This window comes from Dryobates pubescens, chromosome 10, assembly GCF_014839835.1.
Source record: "Dryobates pubescens isolate bDryPub1 chromosome 10, bDryPub1.pri, whole genome shotgun sequence".
Lineage (NCBI taxonomy): Eukaryota > Metazoa > Chordata > Aves > Piciformes > Picidae > Dryobates > Dryobates pubescens.
In genome coordinates, this window is record NC_071621.1 from 18798342 (window position 1) to 18819894 (window position 21553).

At 42.8% G+C, this 21553-nt stretch overlaps 1 protein-coding gene across 2 annotated transcripts in view; it reads left to right on the forward strand.

Moving 5' to 3' along the window:
• SMAD9 (SMAD family member 9) overlaps window positions 1-21258 on the forward strand; it is a 35871-nt gene extending 14613 nt beyond the window's left edge. The window contains exons 3-7 of one of the 2 annotated variants that reach the window (XM_054164566.1): window positions 5792-6049; window positions 9175-9312; window positions 11061-11282; window positions 15616-15872; window positions 20973-21258. In XM_054164566.1, coding sequence (XP_054020541.1) covers window positions 5792-6049; window positions 9175-9312; window positions 11061-11282; window positions 15616-15872; window positions 20973-21116 — 1019 coding nt within the window. In that variant the 3' untranslated portion in view covers window positions 21117-21258. The remainder of the gene's footprint in view (window positions 1-5791; window positions 6050-9174; window positions 9313-11060; window positions 11283-15615; window positions 15873-20972) is intronic. The other variant, XM_054164567.1, reaches the window with a different exon arrangement.
• The last annotated feature ends 295 nt before the right edge of the window (window positions 21259-21553 follow it).

The window sequence follows — 21553 nt, forward strand, 5'->3', positions numbered from 1 at the left end:
TTATGACCTCAGAGATAGGTCATTTAATTGGGCTTTGTGTCAATAAAACAACTGTTAAAAAATTACAGTGTTCTGCATTGACTTCTATAGGGATCTTAAAGAGCAGGGCTGGTAGAGATCTTGAGCAATCATCCTCTTCTCCTCTGCCCCTACCAAAACAGATGACCAAGTACATTCCTGACAGGTCTATTTCTAATGAGCTCTAAAAATCCCATGTGACAGAGGTTCCACAAACTCCCCAAGCAAGTGATTCTGTTGATTTGCTATCCTTACAGTTCAGAATGATTTCTAATGTCTAACCTAGCTCCCTCTTGCTGCCAAAAATCACAGTAATTTAATTTACTAATGGATACAGTTGGTAAGTGTATACTTATTATTCTGTGATTACTCTTTGTCTGGCATGAACTTTACTCTGAGGTGACATTAGGATCAGATAAGTGAACTGTGGGATGTTTCTCTTCACACAGATGAAATAAGGCAAAGACATTTGTTAACATTTGTTAAACAACACAGGCTGCTCCCTTTTCTGATAGTCCTTCCACTGCAGTGGTGCTGTCATTTTGAAGCTTTATCTAACTGCTGTAAACATTGTCACAACTAAAATTTTACAGCTGCAGTGAGTGGTGCTTGTTTTCAACAGTTTTCAGTGGGAAATGCTGATCTCCTGCCTTGCTAAAGTAAACTCAAGAATTTAAGAATAGATGCTCATAAAATATCCCACTTTGTGTATCTTTCTCTTTTCAGGCTGCAGTCTTCAGTGTCTTTTTTTTTTTTTCTTTCTTCTAGTGTAACGCCAGCGTAGTTAATGGAGTCTCCTTAACATGGTAGCTGACAGCACCTCACAGTGCTGTTTTCAACCCCCATCTTCTGATCTCTTCATTGCCAGCTAGCAAATGCTAGCACTGGGATAGTCCAGCAGCTGCTAAATGGCTGTCCTGACTGAAACTTCGGAGGGTTTCAGCCATGAACATGTCTCTGTTGTTTCTTTGTGCTGCAGACTGGCTACATCTATACTGGTACATAAGCCTAGGCCAAGGTGAAGGTCCGAGTATTCCTAAATTAGTAGCATGCTCCCAGGCACAGCTTTGACCCATGCAAACTCACATGGATGGGCAGTTCTCAGGGTGCAGAGGTTAGCCCATAGGAGGGACTTTGGGTGCTTTGACTGCCTTGTTTCAGAGCTGAAAGTGAGAGCAGTTGCAAGGATATAAGCTGTGCTGTGCCAGTTCTCCATAGGACTTGGGAATTGTTCTTAGACTGTTGTATTCACCCCTTCTGCTCTTCTTACAGGGACAACTTAGAAGCTGAAGTTCACAAATTAATCACTTCCTTGCTAAAGATGAAGTGCAGCAATGACATAGTGTGCAGCCTATTCAGGTGTGCTGGGGCAGCAGCAGGAGAGGTAACTTACATCACTGCAAGTGGCAGCAATGCAGCTGCAGTCTAGAGGCTGTTAGAAAGCAGTACTGCAAGGAGGTGGTGGTGGGGCAAGAGAAGAAATGAGCTCCAGGAAAAAGTGGTAGCAGTGAGATCACCACAGAAAAGGCTGGGAGTGACTGATCTAGGCGCCAGTCTGTTTAAACAACAGACCTCTTTTAACTACAGGAAATCTGCATCTTGGCTGATGGTGATCTTAGGCTTATGTGAGATTCTCTGAGTCTCATCTTCTGGAGCTAAAGAATCCACCCATGAAGTTAGTCAGCAGCACATTTTTTTATAATCCACAAGCCAGTATTACTTTCATACAAACGTCCACCCTTTTGGGCCTCACTTTCCATCACTGCAGACTCCCTTGCTGAGTCAACCACTCTGTGACCAGATCTGTTAACTTTTATTTAGACCAAATGAGTTGTGTCAAAGATGAGAGAGCCTCAACTGTTTGTTTTTTTTTTAGTGGTCTGGCAGATCACTAGACCTCTATTATTAGAGAGCAAGCTTCAAGCTCTTGCCTGTGAGTCAGGGGTTTTATTGCCTCCACTGTGTCCTCAGATATCCAGCCACATCCTAGTCTATGGTGACCAATACTGCACAGATTATGTGTAGCTTTTATTGTTGCTACCAGTGTCTCCAGCAGATTTCTTCTCAGGTCTGCTGAGAAACAGGTGCCATTTAGGAAAAAAACAGCAAATATTTCCTTTATTTGTGCAACGTCCCACTATGGGGGAGGGGCTAGGCCATCTAGCCTAAAGGAGAGAGGTGTGGTATTTAGGCTCTACTTCCCACTTTGTTCTCCCTCAAAGAGCTGATGAGAATTCTGAATGGTTTATTGTCAGGAGAAGCTGTCATTTCAGAAAAGTACACAAGCTGCTTAAATACATACTCTGTTATTTTTATATGAAATCATTAATGTGAGGATATTGGAGACTCCAGTGTGCACCATTGCTGCAGACAGCAGAAGCCTAATGAACTTTTGACTTACACTAACTGATTGTCAAGCACTAATGGGACTGAGATATGGTAGCCTCCCCCTTGAAAGATGATGATCTCGCTGTTGGCTGTGAGTCTGGTGTTTGTGAGTGGCCATGGTCATAGGGAGCAAGTGGATCTCACCAGAGGGTAGTTCTCCAAAGGTAGTAAACTCTGCAGAGGTTGACTGATGCATGAGAAATTGCAGTGTGGATGGTGTACCTGGAATTAAACTACAAGGCAGGTGGTTTGCTTGCTGTAGCACCTGAAGTCACAGGCTCTGGACATGGCCACGTTTCAAGCAAGAACTGTTGCTGATAAGGGGAACAGGAGAAAGCCTAGTGGAGGAAAGGCAGTGGCAGGACTTGGAGCATGACTATTTGTTTTCAGCTGAATGAAGATCATCAGCACTTGGACATGCATAGAAGGAGCAATCCGCTCTTGCTCTCAGTGGAGAACAGCTAGCAGGAGAAAAGAATTCCACTGAGTGAGACAATGCAAGTAAATAATGAAGACAGGTAGGTCCCAATGCTCTCAGTTACTTAGCTTCATGCCTCTGGTCACACTTCCTTCAGAGTGATTGAGCCCTGGAGAGTGAAGAACAAGGAGAACAAGGCCCTATGGGGAATTTTTAGCCACAGACAAGAAAATAGCTGAATTCCTCATCACCACAGGAACTTTAGCCCTCTAGGCAGCTGCAGTGCAGTCAGTGGAAATACTGAGTGAGGTGGCAAAAACTGTACAGCAGAGCAAAAAAATAAGAATACTTTGGTCAGAGCTGGGAAGGAGTTCAAGGCTTGAAAATTCCTCTTGCTGACTCACTCAGGGCGAGTCAAAGGCTTTCCCTGGCAAGTTCTGTTCACACATTCAGATTCTCAGCTTTAATATACAGATGTTGTGTTGAGCTCTCGCAAGGCTGCAGAAAGCTGCTTCCTTCACAGTGGTACCCACAATGAGATGCCACCTTCCCAGAGCTGCATGACACAGCTGTAGCACAGCTGTCCGTAGCTCAGAATCTCTGCTGAGTACCAAGGGATCACCAGTTGCCTGCTTCCTGGGGCTGCTGGTCAGAGCTGGCTGAGCAGCAGCAGACCTGGTTCATGGGGCAGCAGAGGAAAACTCCAGAAGCAGCAGCAGCTCAATCTGGAGCTTCTCACAGGAGTGTGATGAAGAGGTTATTAATTTATGAGTATGAAACATGAATTATATAAACAATAAGTTTATTAGTAATTACAATTATTAATAACCTATGAATCATTATTCTATATACAAATTCTAGGGCACGATTGTGAAATACATCCCATAAGTGGTTTAGTATTTACAATTTGGACTCAGTCAGAATATTTACAGAATTAATTTCCATTACAGGAACACGAAGGGTGCAATCCCGCCGCTTGTCCACCAGGCGGCGACTCGACAGGACGCTGCGGGTTGCTTAACTATATACAGAGAGTATTACAACGCGTCAGAAGCTTGAACTGGAAATGTTGCGCTGCTAGGCGCGGGTGCTTTGAACTGAGGTGTTAGTGTGTGCTGCACACGTGAAAGATAAACAGTGTCCTTTGTAGCGAGGTTAGTTGATTAGCTGCAGTGGAGTGGCTGGCGGGCAACTTTGTCCCTCCTGCTGCAGAACGTAGGCTACCTTCTGGCCAGAAGCTTATTAGAAATGCATTGTGCCACAGACTCACCTACACATAGTCTTTTAACAGGTATCCCAGGGCCTTGTGTTTCCAGGCTGGTAAGAAAATTACTTTCTCAGTGAACCTCCTGCCATCAAACCAATCTTCTTAAAAGTTTTTAGGGCTCAGTTCTTCAGTTTGTGAGTGATTGGTTAAGTTCCCAAATGATATATGTCAGCGGGCAGGAGCATGATTTAACCCTGCCCCAGCTGCAGTGTAGTGCTACATCAGGCAAGAAGCTATAAACATGCTGTTGGTACTAGATGTTTGTGTTCCTCCTCCCCTTTAAACTGCCCTAGTTCTCTGAGCAATCAATGTGCACTGAGAATTCATTTCTAGGAGAGTGTTCCTACAGCCTCTTCTCGTTAAGTACATTACTATTTGTTTCCCTAAACTAGTAAGGATGGACTGAAAGGTTACATGCTGCTAGGTTTTAGGTCAGAGAAGCTCTGAATGCTTGGTCAATCAATACAAGCCTGCTGAATTGTTCCCAGTGTTGGGACAATTCACGCATGTCACACATGCTCATGCATGCCTCTTCTCTGGTGGCTTTTAGATCCATGCAATAGCAGCTGGGGGTTCTTTCCCTCTACTTGTGTTTGAGGGCTTAACTAAGATAATCAGGCACTATTTGAGCTACTGACTAATAAATTTTGGGGTACCTGAATTAATCATTGTAGGTGCTGTTCTCCCCCCATCTACTATGGGGAATCCAACTAAAGCCTCCAGTTGAGCTCTCATATGCAGAAAGATTTAGCAAGCCTCTTTGTGGTCCAGCCAAGGGACTGTTATCTTCATAAATAAGTCACTGGTTGGGGTTTTCTAAAGTATTCTGGCTCCAGTTCTGTTCTCGATCCTGACACATCAGAATCCAAAATAATTTGTGCCAACTTCAGATTTCTCAATACAGCAGTGCTGTTAACAGCACTGAAAGTATGAGATATAAGTGATAAGAGTTTGTGAAGAGAGGCAGTATCTTCTATGAGACCAGTTTCAGTTTTCTGAATTTAGTTTCAGGTTTTATTAACATTTTAACTCCCAACCATTAACATTTGCCTCTTCTTGCTAGGTCTTTTCTAACTGTGTTGCAAGAACCAAATTAATATTGTGGCAATATTTGAATTGCCATTTACATTTCCTTTTAAAGATCCCACTGTCTGGCTGGCAGCATTTTCAGATACCTGAAAACCTTTTAAATCTGGTGTCTAGCTTCAGATCAGTGCTTCTTTTTGCCCATCTGAGAATGCTGGCAATAAAACGTGCAGTGTTTTGTGGAGTGTGTTCGTTGTAATTAAACCTGCCTGTGGGTTTTGGCAAATCCTGGTGATAGTATTTAGCAAACACTTGACATGTTCAGTCTTTCAGGAAGGAGGGAATAGGTAATTTTGAGAGGAAGAAATGTGCTACTTGCATTTCTGTGCACATGTCATACCCATACATTTTATTGTACCTTCCTCATCAGAATGGAGTCTATATTTTACATATGGAATTGCTGTAATTGGCTGCAAATATGGAAAAAGGGAATGGTAGGATGAGCTTTTGATGCTTGTTTTTGGAAAAGTTCTGTTACCTTTCAGTGCCTTCCTTGTATATAGACAGCAAAATCTGGGCAGTGTGGAATATGCCTCTTTTTAACTTATAAGGAGATATACTTTCAAGAGTGCAGTTTTAACCATTTTTTTTCCTGTTCTTGTTTTTATTTTCAGTCCTACCTCCTGTACTTGTTCCAAGACACAGTGAGTTTAACCCTCACCTCAGCCTCCTTGCCAAGTTTCGAAACACTTCTCTACACAGTGAGCCTCTGATGCCGCACAATGCTACCTATCCTGATTCTTTTCAGCATCCTCCATGCACCCCTTTTTCATCATCACCCAGCCACATGTTTTCCCAGTCACCTAACAGCATCAGCTATCCCAACTCACCAGGAAGCTCTTCTGGACCAGGAAGTCCCTATCAGCTCACAGGTAAGAATGAGCTTTCAGATGAGTAAGAATTGAGAGGTCTCGAGCACAAGCCCTGTGAGGAGAGGCTGAGGGAGCTGGGGTTGTTTAGCCTGGAGAAGAGGAGGCTCAGGGCAGACCTTATTGCTCTCTGCAACTGAAAGGAGGCAGTAAACAAGTGGGGGTTGGTCTCTTCTCCCAAGCAACCAGTGGTGGAACAGGAGGACACAGTCTCAAGCTGTGCCAGGGAAAGGTTAGGCTCGAGTTGAGGAGAAAGTTCTTCACAGAAAGAGTAATTGGCCATTGGAATGTGCTGCCTAAGGAGGTGGTGGAGTCACTGTGCCTGGAGGTGTTCAAAAAATGATTGGATGTGGCACTTGAAGCCATGGTTTAGTTGTCATGAGGTGTTAGGTATTAGATAATAGGTTGGACTTCATGATCAGTGAGGTCTTTTTCAACTGGGTTGATTCTGTGATTCTGAATGAGCTCTCATCCCAGCTGAGGCAATCGAGGTTCTTGGCCGTGGCCTGGGGTTAGGTGTCAGTTCTGCGTGCTCACCACAGGTTGTAGTTACAGACTGAACTGTGGTACAGGATGGATCTGGAACATGATTTCTTGTGACCCTTTCTTAGTGCTGTCTCCCAGCTGGATGCTCAGGGGACTAAGACTTGTAGCCATAGAATCACAGAATTATAGAAGCATAGAACGGTTTGGCTTGGAAGAGACCTTAAAGATCATCTAATTTCAGCCCTCCTGCATGGGCAGTAACATCCTCCTGTAGACCATGCCTCCTCCCACTCCTGGAATTGCCCATATGACATTTTGTGATTACTGTAAGGGAAAAGTTGAGGAGTGGGGCAAGTCTGCCAGGCTACCTTCTGCCTAAAGCTGCCCATTCAAGTTTCTGATATAATCCACAGAAAAAAACACTTACTGCATCTGTTTTTAGGCACCTCTAATACAGATGGCCAGGGTAGGGACCTTTAGAAACTCCATTAAGAGAGACAGGATAAAATGTGGAAATTGGTACACAGAAATATTTCTTAAATGTATGGTGATCCCACTGACACTATAAATTTCAGGAAATTAAGGTGTTTAACAAGCTGTCCCCAAATTTGATGAACCTACTAGGCAAATTCCTGTGACTTTGGAACATGTTTCATCAGCTCTACGGTTCTGAGGTCAGCAGGGTTATGTCACTCAGATTGTTTTCTCTGCAAACCTGTTTAGTACTCCTCTAATTACCTGAGAATTTAACTATACTTTTGCTGTCAAATACACCAAGAAGATGTTGTGCAACGTAGCTGAGAGCTAGCTGTAATAGCAAAACATGCTTCACAATCACTTCTGCACTTTGTTCAAATAGTTTCAATGACCTCAGCTTTTTCACAAAGATTAATTCATGTCCAAATCCTGTAATGTAATGCTTCAATGTCTCAACTACAAAGAATTTAAATTCATGTCCTTAATGATATACCTTTTTTGATTTTAAGTGCAAGAAAGGTGTTTATTTTTACACGGTATTTGTTGTATATGAACTTCCTCTTATACTGGACACTTCCAACAGTGTGATGTTTTTCTTTCCCCTTGCATTCATCGAATGGACCTTCATTCATTGCTCCTGTAGATCTGCACTTTGGATTAAATTGTATTTAGCAACACTGAATCATTTCAGCAAGTAGTAGGACTTGTTTGTCCTCTTCCATCTACTTCTTTCACCTCTGTATAACCAAAGTCAGTTCGGTGGTGCTGGCCCCAACAGGTAAATCAGGCCCATTCCAACTATTCAATGGCTCTTACTCATGCATTTAACTGAACTTGGGACCTTGCAAACCTACTTAAAAATGGATGTGGCTTAACCTGAGCTTCAGTATATCACAGTGTACATCATGCTGATAAGCATAATTTGCCTGTGTAACAATCACGGGTGGAAGACTATCTATAGCAAATGAGTTAGATCAAGAACTTTGAGTGGGATTGGTGTGACCAAATATAGATGTCAACAATGCAAATTTCTACCTCTCACACATTTGTATATACTCTCCAGTTCATGGAGAGAAATGGACACTCCTAGAACAAGATTCATTGCATCTTGAAGGTACATGTCTAAAGTAGCTGAGATACACCATGTCTGCAGGTTCCTATTTTTCTTTAGTGGGTGACTAGCTTAGATGGAGACATCAAAAATACCCATATAACCATGTTATATTCCTTTCTGTGACTTGTGTTCTCTTCCCTTCTTCCTTGATTTTGTTTTAGTATTCTAACTTGTTGCATTTTATGTGGGAGGGTTATGTTATGTTATGTAGTGTATGAAGTTCCCAAACCTTGAGCAATACTTAAATAGAATAACATCTCTATGCAGTACTTGGAATATTCAGTGCTTGTGTTATGAGGCACTCTGTTTGCTCACTCTCGGTGAAGTTGCTCTGTTTTGAGGACCAGCCCACAGATTCCAAGCACGAAAGGAAATGTCATCCTGGACCTTTAGTCCTGCAAGCTTGTGTATGGCTCTAACATGCACACAAACTGACTTTCTATTCACATGAATAAAACTACATGCTTTCAGTGCTTATGCAATGAATTTAAACATTTTCTAATATGAATTCCCTTTTATGTTGGCTTTTTATAGCCTCCCATCATTCTGGAGAATCTCCACTATAGTCACCTGTTTTCTAGCTTACTGTGCAATAAATAAAACAAATCAGGACAGGGCAGGACAAATATGACCAAGTCTGATTTTTGAATCTAAAGGCTGTATTTTTTTATAGCCTAGGGACAAGTTTTAAATTTGCAAGAGAAGTCTGAAATAGAGGGATCAAATTGTTATTTTGTTAGGGTAACAGCTGGTGTTAACAGAGAGCTTTACTGGACACTGACCTGGGGCACTGTTGTGACTGTCCTTCTGTCTTTCAAGTCTAGTGTGTCTAACATGACAACCCATCCTTCCTTCCCATCCTCCCTGAACATGTAATGGTCTTAATCTGAAGACAGAAGGGATGTCAGGATCAGATCCATGCTTTTTTTCCAGCCCTTCTCTAGCTAAACGATGCTGAAGAAGTGTTCACCACAAAAAGCTGGGGGGAATTTACCAGTGTATTGATTGGTAAATCTTGTTTCTCTTTTCTTTCTTTCCTTCTTTCAAATAGTGGAAACTCCACCCCCACCTTACCACACAAGAGAACCTCCAGGAACCCACAATGGGCGGTCAATGGATGCAATAGCTGAAAGTCAACTAGTGCTGTCTGTGCCCAATGGAGGTAAATCTGCAGATGGAGAAGCTGAAAGTAAATAACCATTTGTACTATTCTTGAAAAAAACCTTGTTAAGCAAAAGACTTACTTGAACAAGAAGGTTCAGTGATCTGTAATAATAGGTTTCAGAGAGCTTTGCAGTAAGGCTGTGTAACCCATCCACTAGCTAGTGTAATAGGTTGACTTGAATTCAGTGAGTTATCTGTGAAGTTACAGAGTTTAAGCATTATTTGCAGTCATGGACTATTACACTTAGAAAGCTGTTAATGAAAGCAAACACTGTTATCTACATTGTAAAGGCAAAGATATCAAATTAAGAATAGTGAGGCAATATAACACACAAGAGCACTATCAACAGGTAGTTCTTTATCACCTTCAGTTCTGAGTTTAAAGCCTTGTGGTTGGGACCTTTGTTCCATCTTTGCATTCATGTTACTTTACTGACTGGCTAGAAAAGGAACGGATACATCCTAGAGAAGTATAAAGAGATTTTTGCAGAAGGCCAAGCTCTTTGACCTCATGTAAGAATGCTTTAGTGGGAGAAGGCATGTATGGTCAGAGTAGAAGGGTCTGGGATTCTCCTTGCTCCACTCAAAGCCACTTATGACCTCTCCAGCTACCTCCAGACTAGTAGTGTCTGGTCATGCCTCCATCATTCAAAGCCCATGTTGCAGTTTGAGCTGCCTCAACCCAGCACAGCCCATTGCTGCAGAGCAGCAAAGGAAAATTGAGTTCTTCTGGTGGTTTTTGCTTTGGATTCCTGATACAGCAGAAGCCTTTTAGTTCAGCATATTGTAATCCTAAACAAATGTCCTTTATGGACTAAACACTTGTACAGGTGTGCACATTAAAAAAATAATGCCAGCTTTCTGAAACAATGAGGGATGTGTGTATCTCAGAACTGGAGCAGAAGGAAGATGAAGGTGATAGTACTAATTATGGATGAGTACACAGAATGGCCAGATAATAACTAGTTATTTTTAAATAAATTGCCAAGATACTTCAATCCCTTTGTCATGGTTTACCATTCCTGATCACTACCCTAGTGAATATTAGTTGGAAATTTATTAGAGGTTATGCACAGAGGTGCTCTGGGGACAGAGGGGCTCACATGCCTGTGGTGAGGAGGCAGGGTAAGGTTTCTTACTAATTCCTGTAGGACAAATGAGGCTTAGAGATTCTGTTACACTTTTAAGTCTTTCCCTGTCTCTGAGTTAGAAAACCTGGCAGGGGTACATCCAGAAGGAATGACCTTGCTGACGGTTCTACTTATAGTCCCACATGGAAGTGGAAAACCCCAAAGCATGCAAAAAATTGAGGGGAGTAATTGATTACTTCTGAACTTCAGAATTTGGTATTAGGCTGAAGGCTTGGCTTAGTTTTGGCTTCCTTTGAGCCCATCTGTCATCCCGAGGTCCTGCTAGTGTACAGAGGAGATGTATCCCGTACTATTTTCAGTGCAGAGATTGGGCCCTGGTTCAGTAAGGAATGTCAGCATGTGCTTAATGTAATGCAGTGGAGTTATCACTTAAAAGAACAAGTGGGACTCCTCAGAGACTTAGAGTTAAGCTGGCATACTAGTGCTTTGCATGTTTGACGCTTCAGTCATAATGTTAAGAAGAAACAGAAGCTGCTATTGGGATAAAGCATAGTATAAGTGACTGTTTACATGAAGAGCCAGGGGTTTATGAATAGGAGGGAGGGAAGGAAAGAGAACAGAAAAGGATTGTTTAAAATACGTTACTGAGACCTGAACAGCTGATTAATTTTGTTTTCTCCAGACTTTCGGCCTGTTTGCTATGAGGAACCCCAACACTGGTGCTCAGTTGCCTACTATGAACTCAATAACCGGGTAGGGGAGACTTTCCAGGCTTCCTCACGAAGTATTCTTATAGATGGATTTACAGATCCCTCAAATAACAAAAACAGGTTCTGCCTGGGACTGCTCTCAAATGTAAACCGCAACTCTACTATAGAAAACACCAGGAGACACATAGGAAAAGGTAAGAGGAAATCTCTTTCCTTGGGAATATTCAGCACTTGAAAGAACCATGAATTGCATTAACAAACCAGCTGATTTGTCAGATGTGCTTATCTTAAACCAAGGCTCAGAGATTACTTCTGAAATACAAGAAAAGCATCTGATTCTTTTCAGACTGGATAACAATCAACAGAGTAGCTCCTTACAAAAGCTATTTTCTTGGCCAGTGAAGAGAAAAATGATGTTTATAGTTGTGTGCTCTAATTTAGCAGTATGTATTTTCATTTTATTTATTAGAGCTTCTGGCAACTGGGAATATTGCCACTGAAATGCCACTAAAAGGATAATTGCTGGTGCCTCAGGGCTGGTTCTCCTCCCACCAAATAACAAAGGGAGATGGATGAAACACTTAGTAGTTGAGTTACTTGGCTGAAGAACTCTACCCCAGAGTTGCTTTTGTAGCTTTTCCCTCCTACAAGTCTGATTCCCTGCCTTGTCAGCTTCTTGCCAGAAAAATTAAGTCTTGAATTCTCCCTCCAGCAGTTCTTGTATACTTCACTTCTGGAATCTCTATCCGCTCTGCGTGCAGGATCATACGCTACCGGTGACAAGTATGAGGGGACCACACCTGGACATATGTGGCCACAAACACTCCATCCAAGCTTAGTGGGGCTGTGTTAGGCCTGATACTGTTCCAGAATTTACTGTTGTTTGTGCCAGTGAGTCAGAGCCCTGTACTGGCCACTTCTCTGTGCAGATGAAGCTTTGCTTGTTCTGGTATATCCAGTCTAGACTCATTATCCTGCCAACCCAGCCTCTCACCAGTAGCTGCTTGGGAATGGATTTCCCACTGGGCTAATTAACTCTTAATTGTTTCACTACTATTATCTTGTCAACTTCATCTCATTTCCCAGGCCTAGAGCAGTATTTTAATTGACTCTTGATAGGGTAGTGTTGAATGACTGAATATGAGGAAGCTCTGAGACAAATGTGACATAGTTTTTATAAACAACAGTGAACCTGAGGCTGGCACAGGAGATGTTGTACTTATCTCTTGTACTCTTCTCTGGAAGGGAAAGTGCTGGTGTTGCAGATGCACTGTGTGAAATCAGTGTGATGCTTCAGGTGTCTTGTCACAGTACTTTGTTTTGAGGGGTGCAAATGTGTTGTACATCTAGTTCTAACTTACTCAGAAAATAGAGCAAAGCTGCTCTGTCAGCATAAGGTGTCAGAGGAGTGTAGATCAAAGCCGAGCATGGCCTTAACAGAAGAAAAACAAAAGCTCCCAGAGCTGTCATCTGAGGATGTTACATCCTGTGATTTTTTTTTGCCCCCAAAAAAGGAAGATACAGAATGGAAATAAAATGAGGTAAATGTTAATGGTCCTCATCCATTCAAGTATGAAGATCTGTCTTCATTGCTTAGAAGTCCTTTAAAGTCTTGCACTAGGAATCTGCCTAAGGGAAGGGAGCAGGTTGCCCAGAGAGGAGTTTAGTATATCAGAGAGCCTTAATTTTACTGCTCTTCCCTGTTTATGCAAATCTTTAAAACAACATGTTCAAGTGGAGTAGAAGTGGCACCAGTACAGGCCTGCTGAAGAGCACGGAGCTGTTCCAAAAGTGTGTAGTTCAAAGGCATGCTGGACAGATGAAAGCTACTGAAATGGATACAATTGTCACATGTTAACAGGGAAGAAAAAAGAGTGAGTAAACAAGATTAGCTGTGTAGGATATGTGATTGAATTGTCATCTAGTGTATCAGCATGAAATGGTTTCCAGGAAATACCACATCAAAGCTAAAAACAATCCAGAACACAATGCGACATCTACTAGCAATTGGACCTGTTTCAGCAGTCAGACTTCAAGGACAAAAAGGGGACTTTGTCAAAAAGATATGGATGCCTGGAGACTGCTGAATTTCCAGTTTCTGCAGAGAGAGCAATGAAATCCCACTGAAACATGTGGACCCTTGGTTTGGTCTTGTACAAATATGTGTTCAGCTGCTTGGCTTCCTTAAGGGTGCTTGTCTCTATTGAACAAATACCAGAAGAATGGAATTACACACTGACATTTCATTACTGCTGTATTTATTACTTTTTAATGTCCAGAAGGAAAAAGCAAATTGTAGCCTCTCCTTTCAGAAGTGACTGTGGTGCTTTTGTTATAGTGCACAGTTTGGGCAATGCCTTTGAAAGCGTTCATTTTTTTCATAAACTGAGTTACTCAGTATACTCAAAATCCAAGGGTTTGGAGTTTTGCAGCTTAGCCCCTGTAAGTGTGGTCACCCTTAATTAGTGGCTGCACCTGTAGATTTGGAATGTGGTGAAACTGTTTTGTCCTTCTATCCCTACCCTTTATTCTTACTCTATCTGTTTATTTCAGAAAGTTGTAAGGACTCCATCAAGGTCTGCTGGGACCCTTTTGTTTTCAGTCCTTCCATTTTATCCATCATCTGCAGAAGGGAAAGGAGACATAGGTCAAATAATGGCACTCCCAGTGTGCAACACCTCATAATGTCTGGTGTGGTTGAACTGGAGCTGATGACTGGTCTAATGGAGCTGTCATCTCACTTGTGTTCCCAGTGCAATACGAGCATGTACTTTGAGCCACACCCCCCACCACTCACATCTAATTTGAGATCTCGTGGGTACATAGAAGTAAAAGTCAAGTGATGATTTGAAGACAGACTTTAAGGTTCCTGTCTGAGTCACCCTGTGGGAAGTCTATGGGAGAATGTTTTTCCCAGATTCCTTTCCCACTCAACCTGCTTTTCCCCAAGTTTTTCCCACTTCTATTTAGAGGCTGTTTTGTCCTAAGGATGTGCTACTGCCCCTTGCTGTCATGACCACAGAGTGTTGAAAAGACTGGGAATATGTAAGCAGTCTTTTTTGTATGAAAGACAAGAGGAATAAAACTAATTGCAACAGAATTATTAAAGCACAGTTGTCACTGGCTTTGTAGGCAATCCACTGAGACTGTGAACAAATATTTGTATGCAAGAGTTAGAATGATGTACCCTGGAGCAGAGAGGAGGATTTTATTTTTATTTAGTAGTGGTTTTTATGAGAACAAAGAACTGAGTCCTTCCACCTCTTCTGGCCATGGGAGGGGTTCATCTCACCTAATCTAGCCATGGGAAAGGTGAATGTTGAGGCATCTTCACAGGATGACTTGGCCCCCTTCAGGTTGTGGTTTCACACTCGCATTTAAGCAGTCTGGGTCCTCACTGAAACACTTGCACTGGGGAAGGTCTCACTGCAAGTGCATATTGGTTTGTTCTGTTTGTTTTAAAGTTTATTACCTGGTTCAGTTCCCCAGTCTGGCTGTATCTCCAGCCATTTCTGCCAATATGAAATCAGGTGTGGGAAGAAGCAGCAGGGGCAGGGAATGAGAGAGCCTTTTCACACCTTCACAGATTTCCTTCAGTTTAAGCATGCTGTGAGCCTGCACTCCATAGCAAATGGAGAGAGTCATCTGGTCACAATGCCTCTCATGTTCAATCAACTAGAAAAGGCAGCTACACAGTTACCTCCACAAGATTCCTTACTTTAAGTTTGCTGAATTGGGCTAAGATATGTTATTCCACCAATTTAGGTATATTTTCATGCAAGCAGATGTCCTGAGGGGAGCAGAGTCTTTGCATGGATAGAAATACTCCTGTTTTCTCAAGACACTGTAAAAATTTCAGAGCTAGTGTTGGTAAGTCACTTGGGCACCAAAAATTCCAGAAGGAAATCAATAATTCCCTTGCTAAAGTTTGCTTTGAACAGGATCTGATGAGTAAGTCGTATTGCATAGATACAAATACATGGTTCTGATGTGGTAGGTAAAGCAAAACACAGAAGAGCTAAAAACAGACCATGCTGTGTTTTAATTGCATGAGATGATAGGAACCTTTAGTAAACAAACCAGCATGCAGTAAAGTGGATCTTGGTTGGCATCCACATGCTCAACTATGAAAATACATACAGATTTGTAATGCACAGCAGATTTGTCAGTCCTTTGACGGTTTTGATCTATGTTTTGTATATGGTTGACATATGTTTGGTACTTATGTGTGTTTTGTCTTAAAGTACTATATTGTTGGGTTAAAGAAGTAAAAAAGCCTATACAGAGGAAAAACACCATGTGCCAAGACTTTTTCTCCTAGAGAAGTACCCTGAAACAGTGTTTATGACAATTTCTTTCTCCATTGTACAGATACATGGATATGCACACAGTTTACTGTCTTTTGAAATGCAGTGGAGTGATCCTGGGCTTGCATGCCCGCACCAAAGAAATAGATAAAGAATCACTGGTACAAAATGTGTTGTGAACAACAGAGAAATAATCCATGTTATTGTTTTCTTTGTCAAGGTGTTCATCTTTACTATGTTGGTGGGGAAGTTTATGCTGAATGTGTCAGTGACAGCAGTATTTTTGTGCAAAGCCGCAACTGTAACTACCAGCACGGTTTCCACCCAGCCACTGTCTGCAAGATCCCCAGTGGCTGCAGCCTCAAGATCTTCAACAACCAGCTCTTTGCCCAGCTGCTTGCCCAGTCAGTCAATCATGGTTTTGAAGTGGTGTATGAGCTGACCAAGATGTGTACTATTCGAATGAGCTTTGTTAAAGTAAGGATTCTTTGTTTTCTCTTGCATTTTCTGAAAAGGCAAATCCCATCGTGCGGTAGCTTTGGTGCAAAACTGGACTCCATCAAATCCTTCCCAAGTGGTGATTTAGACACAACACTTGCAAATCACAATTTGGATTGCATGTTTTCCAGTATGGCCTTAAATTTTTACATGCTTAAAATCATTACCTTTGGTGGTCAACATGGAAATTCTTAGATTCCAAAAATGTATTCTGTAGCCTTTGTGAGCAAAATAAGCAGAGATTGCATGGTGATTGCAAAGAGCTCAACTTAGAGGGACTTGCTAACATGTGAACATTGTAGCACATATCTTTGGGTAGTTGTAATATCTCCTATCATTATTGCTTTGCAGTAGAGCTTGGTAGACCCATAGATCTGAAAATAATGTCCTTATGTCTTCAGACTAATTTACAGTCTTACCACTACTATAGACTGGTATATATAGTCCCAATCAAGAAATACTGGGTCCTCTTTCATCCCCCAATGAGCCTGCTGTGAATTATTGTTGTTTTCCACATTTGTGATCCTTGGAAAGACATGATGGCATTCACTCTAGCCAGCCACATGACCCAAAGAGCAAGCAGAATACAAAACTCAAAAGAACATATGACCTTCTCCTGTTATTTGGAAGAGAGAGGCAGTCGCCAAAGCCATTTCTGTTTCCATGTCTTTCATAACTGAGCTTCAAAGTCTGACTGATCTGTTTGTGATGTATCAGTCTGGGAAATTTTCTTAAATCTTCTGAATGGCCTTCTCACCAAAATCATAGAATTGTAGAATCAATAAGGTTGGAAGCAACCTCAAAGATCATCAAGTCCAACCTGTCACCCAAGACCTCATGACTACTAAACCATGGCACCAAGTGCCATGCCTAATCCCCTCTTGAGCACCTCCAGGGATGGTGACTCCACCACCTCCCTGGGCAGCCCATTCCAATGGCTAACAACTCTCTCTGTGAAGAACTTTCTCCTCACCTCGAGCTTAAACTTCCCCTGATGCAGCTTGAGACTGTGTCCTCTTGTTCTGGTGCTGGTAAAAAATGAGGTCTCTTGAGTCCTCTTAGCACTTAGGATTTACTTGGGTGCTTATTGTGGCCTCTAAACCCCAGAGAATGGTGAGTGTTTCAAAACCTCTTACAGATGTGCTAGATTGACTTCCTATAGTGCTGCTGGGGAGAGTATCAACATTCTTCAGCCCATAGACTAGAGAAGTTGTACCACTGGGAGTCAGTTGGTCCTGCTAGATACCATAAGAAGTGACTTTAGTATATCCCTTTGTCTTGCAAATTTGATTCTGTACAAATGACTGAATCAAATTGATAGAATTCATATTTAAGATACTACCAAGCTTCTTGAAGTTCAAGCTCAGTTCCCCTATGTTCTGCAAAGCAGATGAGTTGAGTCCTATGCAGCTTTCTGCTTTAGACTCTTTCCAGCCATCCTTGGGGACTCATCTCCTTAACTCTCTAAGAGTATAAAGAGTGCCTTGTAACATTGTCCCAGACAGAATCTTCCTGCCCGTGACCTGCCCATGACCACACTGTTGCTTTGTTCTTGAGTAGGAACTGGCATCTTGTTCACACAGAAGCAAGCAAGAAATCCAACAGTGTTTCCTTTAATGGAAGACCTGAATAGCCATATTGTTTGTAAATGCAGTGTAGCCAGTTACATAATATTTTCATTATCTCAGCAACTCACGGGCAGTCTCTTTGATGTGTTCTCCACCTCCATGCTCAGCATGGCAGCAGAAATGGTTGTGTTGATGCACTAAATAATGCTGCTGCCATATTATCACCTTGCTTTGTTGAAACAATAGCAGACACTATAATGCCTCAGGCACCAGAAGGCCAGTGCAAAGACTTATTTTGAACCCTTTCCCATGACCTTTAGAAAGTGGCTATGCAAATTTCATCAAAGTTCTTCCTTCCTGGCCTGTAAAAACTCTTTCCTGTACTCAGTTGTCTCAAATTATTTCCCTCTCAAAGTATGAGCTGGGCAATGTGTTCAGACTGGGGACAGGATTGCCCCTGAGTGTTAGATATGCATTGCACAAAAGAACACGTTGCCTGTCAGAGCCACTTACCAAGAGTTCCTGGGCTCCCCATAGTTTCTCTCCCGATTTGCATTCTGATGCTGCTGGTCACCTGCAGCCCATAGAGCAAGCAGAGGAAAAGGGCTGGAGACCCTGCCTCTTACCCTGCTGATGCTTAAGCTACCAGCTGGGAGGTAGGAATGAGTAGGGACCAAGACAAGAGAAATTTGCCAGACTGGAACTTGCAAGGACTTGCAAGAAACTGGAGTCAGGACATGGGACAAATGTTGAAGGTCTCATCTCCTCTCATACCATTAGAACAGAATAGAATTAACCAGGTTGGAAAAGACCTCAAGGTGTGGCCTAACCAGTGCTGAGTACAGGGGCAGAATGACTTCTCTGCTCCTGTTGGCCACACTGTTCCTGTGACAGGCCAGGATGCCATTGGCTTTCTTGGCCACCTGGGCACACTGCTGCCTCATGTTCAGCCTACTGTCAGCCATTACCCCCCAGGTCCATTTCTGCCTGGCTGCTCTTTTGCCACTCTGTCCCCAGCCTGTAGCACTGCATGGGGTTGTTGTGGCCAATGTGTAGAACCTGGCACTTAGATGTGTTAAATCTCATGCCGTTGGACTCCGCCCATCTGTCCAGCCTCTCAAGGTCCCTCATCCAGATGATCAGTAAAGATACTGAACAGGATGGGGCCCAGCACTGATCCCTGGGGGACACCACTAGTGACTGGCTGCCACCTGGATGTGGCACCATTCACCACCACTCTCTGGGCTCGGCCCTCCAGCCAGTTCCTAACCCAGTGTAGAGCACTGCTGTCCAAGCCACAGGCTGACAGCTTGGCCAGGAGTTTGCTGTGGGGGACCATATCAAAGGCCTTGCTGAAGTCCAGGTAGGATACATCCACAGCCTTTGTGTGCCGATAGAGCAGCTGGGAGGAGTTCAACCCAGAAACAAATGTGAGTGTGTCATCAGTGAGAGCAGACAGCGGTTTCCATCCACTGAGCGAGTGCAGGATCATGAGTATTGTCTCCTCTCCACATATGAGGCAGCTGAAGCACAGAGTAGAGAGGCAGCGTTTCTCCAGACCGAGGTCTGAGCCCAGCACATTTTCCTAGTTTTTGAGGCTAAGGGGATGAGCCAGCAGACTTGTCTGTGCTCTACTGCATAGGAGGCAGCTCAGTGCTCTGAGATGTGTCTGGAAAGGGCCTACAGAAGGTGAGAAGGACCTAGAGGAAGAACACAACCCCTCAATTTGATTTCCCCTGCTAAAAGTTGTATTTCTGTTCCCGCTGTGGGGGTATAGGTATCTTCATCATGATGATTACACAAAACACCACTGCAGCTTTGAAAAGCCTTCTCATTTTATTCCCTTATTAAGAGAGCTCTACCTCCAGGTTAGTTTCTTCCTTGGGGATGAAGGAGGGTGCCTGTGGCCCCAGAGTGATGGCACAGAGGTTCCTACTCTCCTGGCATTTGCCCTGCTAAGAGCTCCAGTCATCAGCTAGAGGCAGCAGCAGTTTGGAAGCTGCCAGCAGAGGGAGATGGCAGCCACCTGTGTGCCCTGCCAGGCTCCTCCAAATCAAGTGGGTTGTGCTTGCAGCCTGTCATTCCTATTCCTCCAGATTTCCCATCCTGCCAGACAGCAGAGATAACCAACTCTTATGACACTTGCCCTTCTGGCTGTGTATCTTCACTGCAGCTCAGTGCTTAAAACTTCACAAACTGAGAAGTCTGACTGCACTGGTTAGAGAGTAGCATTTTGTACAAACATATCCACAACATTAAGTTTGCCTGCAAATACAGGCACTTTCTAGCCTGATAAATGCTTTGCAAGTGAGAAAGATGCTGTCTTTTTAAAAGTACTCTGTAGTCTTTGGTGTGTACATATCTTACTCTTCTTTTTTTCCCTCTTTCCTCAGTTAAGTGGAAATGTTTGTTTATCAAAATGGGTTATTATGGCATCGAGTTGTCATGCTGATCCTAGTTCTGCGGCTGATCATCTAGAGAAGCAGATTCTAGCAGCCCTCAGAGGACTGAGCTGTTCAGTGTTCTACAGTTTAGGTACCTTTGGCAGGCATCAATCTTCATATACCCCTGTGTCCTTTTTTGATTACAAGAATACCATCCTGCCTGACTAGCATAACCATAGCTCAGCTTCTCTGATCAGCAGCCCACAAATGAAGAGCCTCATTCTGCAGTGAGACCATGTTTTGCACATTGTCCATGGGAATCCAAGTTCAGTTCTGTCAGTGAAACAGCCAGTGAGCTGCGAGACTTTGGGCTGCGACTTGGATGTCTTGTGTTACCTGCTTAACAAACAGACACTGTGCCCACTCAAGGTACTGGGACTTCTGGTTCTCTTCTCCCCCTGCCAGCACCACATCCTCATCTTCTGTCAGATGCTCCATGTCCCTTATCTCTCCAAAAGAACTGGAGAAATTATTGCAGGGTTTCCCACAGGGAGTGCTCCTGGGGGACTAGATGTGTTCAAGGATAGAAAACCTCTAGAAAATATTTATACATAGGAACCTGGATGGCAGTTGTCAGAGTTTCAGATAAAGAACTAGAGCTTCTAGAATCTCAAACTCATAGAATCTCTCTCTGCCAATAAATGAAGCAGTGCCCATGATCATTCCCAGTGCCTCTTAAAGTGTTGTGATAGGACTTGGCCTGCTTTCTGTCTGTGCCAGACAGCAAGTCTGGCAGACTTTCCTGGGCATGCATCTAGGGTGTGAACAACAGGAACCATTCATCATGGGCTGTTTGCAGGCATCCAACCTTGGAAACAGGCCTCTCTATGTAAATTGTTCTCAGCACCTGGAAGTGTGACTGAGCATTTTTAATTTAATAATGTAGAGTTTCTGATAACTGTGATAACAATGAACTTAAAAAGGATCACAGTTTCAAGAGAAAATTATCCCTGGAAGCTTGAGCAATGGACTATCTGTAGTTGTGTTAGACTCAGCACTGAAATTGTGATTTTAGTCTTACACTTTTGTTTAAGAACTCACTTTTTGGTCCTTTGATGCTTTTATAGGGCTGGGGAGCAGAGTATCATCGACAAGATGTTACAAGCACACCCTGCTGGATTGAGATCCACCTGCATGGACCACTGCAATGGCTGGATAAGGTGCTGACTCAGATGGGCTCACCTCATAACCCCATCTCTTCAGTCTCTTAAGAATCATCTCTAGAATTCTCTTAGGATGGATGCTATTGCAGGCAGTGGCTTATAGGATTTCCAGTGAACAGAAGTTTCTCTGTGTAGATTTATGTAGATGTAAATATATCTGTACACAGTCCAGTCTACTCTTTTTTTTTTTTTTTTTTCATGCAGTGTTTTGTGATTTCTAGTTACTCTGATGCCAGTACAATAAGATAGAAATTCAGGTATAGCATATCTGTTCTCTAGTACAAAATAAGCCAAATTCCTGCAAAAGTGTCAAACATTTCCTGTGAGCATCTTCATTCCCCAGCCAAGCCAGTAAACAATGCAAATTCTCAGCACTGTCATATGGATCCAGAAACCTGGCTGTAGCTGTTCCTAGTAGGTGAAATTCACCCCTCTGCAGGCAACCAAAGTCAGATCTCTACACCATTTATATCCTAACTTCAGGT